The 1,936-nt window shown below is 45.0% G+C and overlaps 1 protein-coding gene across 1 annotated transcript in view; it reads right to left on the bottom strand.

Annotated features, from left to right (window-relative positions):
• Nucleotides 1-1,857, bottom strand: part of LOC117940308 (macrophage mannose receptor 1-like) — a 20,178-nt gene extending 18,321 nt beyond the window's left edge. The window contains exon 1 of the mRNA XM_034865637.1: nucleotides 1,593-1,857. Coding sequence (XP_034721528.1) covers nucleotides 1,593-1,833 — 241 coding nt within the window. The 5' untranslated portion in view covers nucleotides 1,834-1,857. The remainder of the gene's footprint in view (nucleotides 1-1,592) is intronic.
• Between the last annotated feature and the right edge of the window lie 79 nt (nucleotides 1,858-1,936).

Below are 1,936 nucleotides of genomic sequence, written 5' to 3'. Positions count from 1 at the left end.
AGTTGGAACATTCAATAACAGCCCAATGAGTTATTTAACAAGGAGTAATGAACCTGCATACAAGCAAGCAGACCCACTGGACCGGGGACCTGGTGGTCTAGACCTGCCCTATCTGTAGCTTATAGAGAGGTCTAGACCTGCTCTATCTGTAGCTTATAGAGAGGTCTAGACCTGCTCTATCTGTAGATTATAGAGAGGTCTAGACCTGCTCTATCTGTAAATTATAGAGTGGTCTAGACCTGCTCTATCTGTAAATTATAGAGCGGTCTAGACCCGCTCTATCTGTAGTTTATAGAGAGGTCTAGACCTGCTCTATCTGTAGATTATAGAGGGGTCTAGACCTGCTCTATCTGTAGTTTATAGAGAGGTCTAGACCTGCTCTATCTGCAAATTATAGAGTGGTCTAGACCTGCTCTATCTGCAAATTATAGAGAGGTCTAGACCTGCTCTATCTGTAGAATATAGAGAGGTCTAGACCTGCTCTATCTGTAAATTATAGAGAGGTCTAGACCTGCTCTATCTGTAAATTATAGAGAGGTCTAGACCTGCTCTATCTGTAAATTATAGAGAGGTCTAGACCTGCTCTATCTGTAAATTATAGAGAGGTCTAGACCTGCTCTATCTGTAGATTATAGAGAGGTCTAGACCTGCTCTATCTGTAAATTATAGAGAGGTCTAGACCTCCTCTATCTGTAGATTATATAGTAGTCTAGACCTCTATCTGTAGATTATAGAGTGGGCTTGACCTGATCTATCTGTATATTATAGTACGGTCTAGGACCATGGTCTAGGATCGAGGCCCATGCAGGATCACAGGACGCTGCATTCATCATTGGGGGAGCTGGGGGGGAACGTGATGTAATACCTCCATCACATTTATTTTTGGTTACATATAGAGTAGAATATAGTTAAACTATTGTATTTAATTCAAAAAAGATACAAAGAAATGAGCAGAAGCTAAATTTTTCAGTTCATCATTTCAGCCAGCAGGTGGCGGCGTCACGCAGCACGTAGCATGTGGATTAACAAGGAAAAGATTGCAAGACCTGGTCAAATCATGTAGAAAAGGTTCTAGAGAGAGAGAGAGAGAGAGAGAGAGAGAGAGAGAGAGAGAGAGAGAGAGAGAGAGAGAGAGAGAGAGAGACAGACAGTGTCCCTGATAGGCTACAGTGGGGGAGAGAGAGAGAGAGAGAGAGAGAGGAAGAGAGAGAGAGAGAGAGAGAGAGAGAGAGAGAGAGAGAGGAAGAGAGAGTGATTGCAATACATAGATAGTATATATTGTAATTTCCCCATAATAAAAGTAAATTAAAAATTAAATTAAAAAAAAAAAATTAAAAAATTAAATGAAATTGCTCATTTTTTGAACAGTCAGATAAAAAATCTGAATTGAGAATCAAGGCTCACCTTGACCGTACCCCTCACCTGGACCGTACCACTCACCTGGACAGTACCACTCACCTGGACCGTACCACTCACCTGGACCGTATACCACTCACCTGGACCGTACCACTCACCTGGACCGTATACCACTCACCTGGACCGTACCACTCACCTGGACCGTATACCACTCACCTGGACCGTATACCACTCACCTGGACCGTAGCAAATGAACGCTCTCTCCACGTCACATGGCCAATCCTCCCAGGCTCCTGATTGGCTGAAGTCTGCAACCACGCAGGTCTGGTTCGGGTTCTTGTTATCAGGTTGCCCGGCCTTCCAGAAGCTGAATGAGGGGGAACTTCCATCAGACCACTTCCAGGGGTCCCTGAAGAGGCCGATCCAGACATAAGTTCCAACACTTAGCACCGCCTGCAACTTCTGGTTCTCTGCCATGTTTCTCAGACTGGCCAGGTCTGTGTAGTGCATGGGTCTCAAACTCGCGGCCCGGGGGCCAATTGCGGCCCGCGGGCTTATATTTTGTGGCCCCCTACTTGAC

Source organism: Etheostoma cragini, unplaced genomic scaffold (assembly GCF_013103735.1).
Source record: "Etheostoma cragini isolate CJK2018 unplaced genomic scaffold, CSU_Ecrag_1.0 ScbMSFa_2165, whole genome shotgun sequence".
In the NCBI taxonomy this organism is placed as follows: Eukaryota; Metazoa; Chordata; class Actinopteri; order Perciformes; family Percidae; genus Etheostoma; species Etheostoma cragini.
This window is presented reverse-complemented; position numbering and strand designations above follow the sequence as displayed.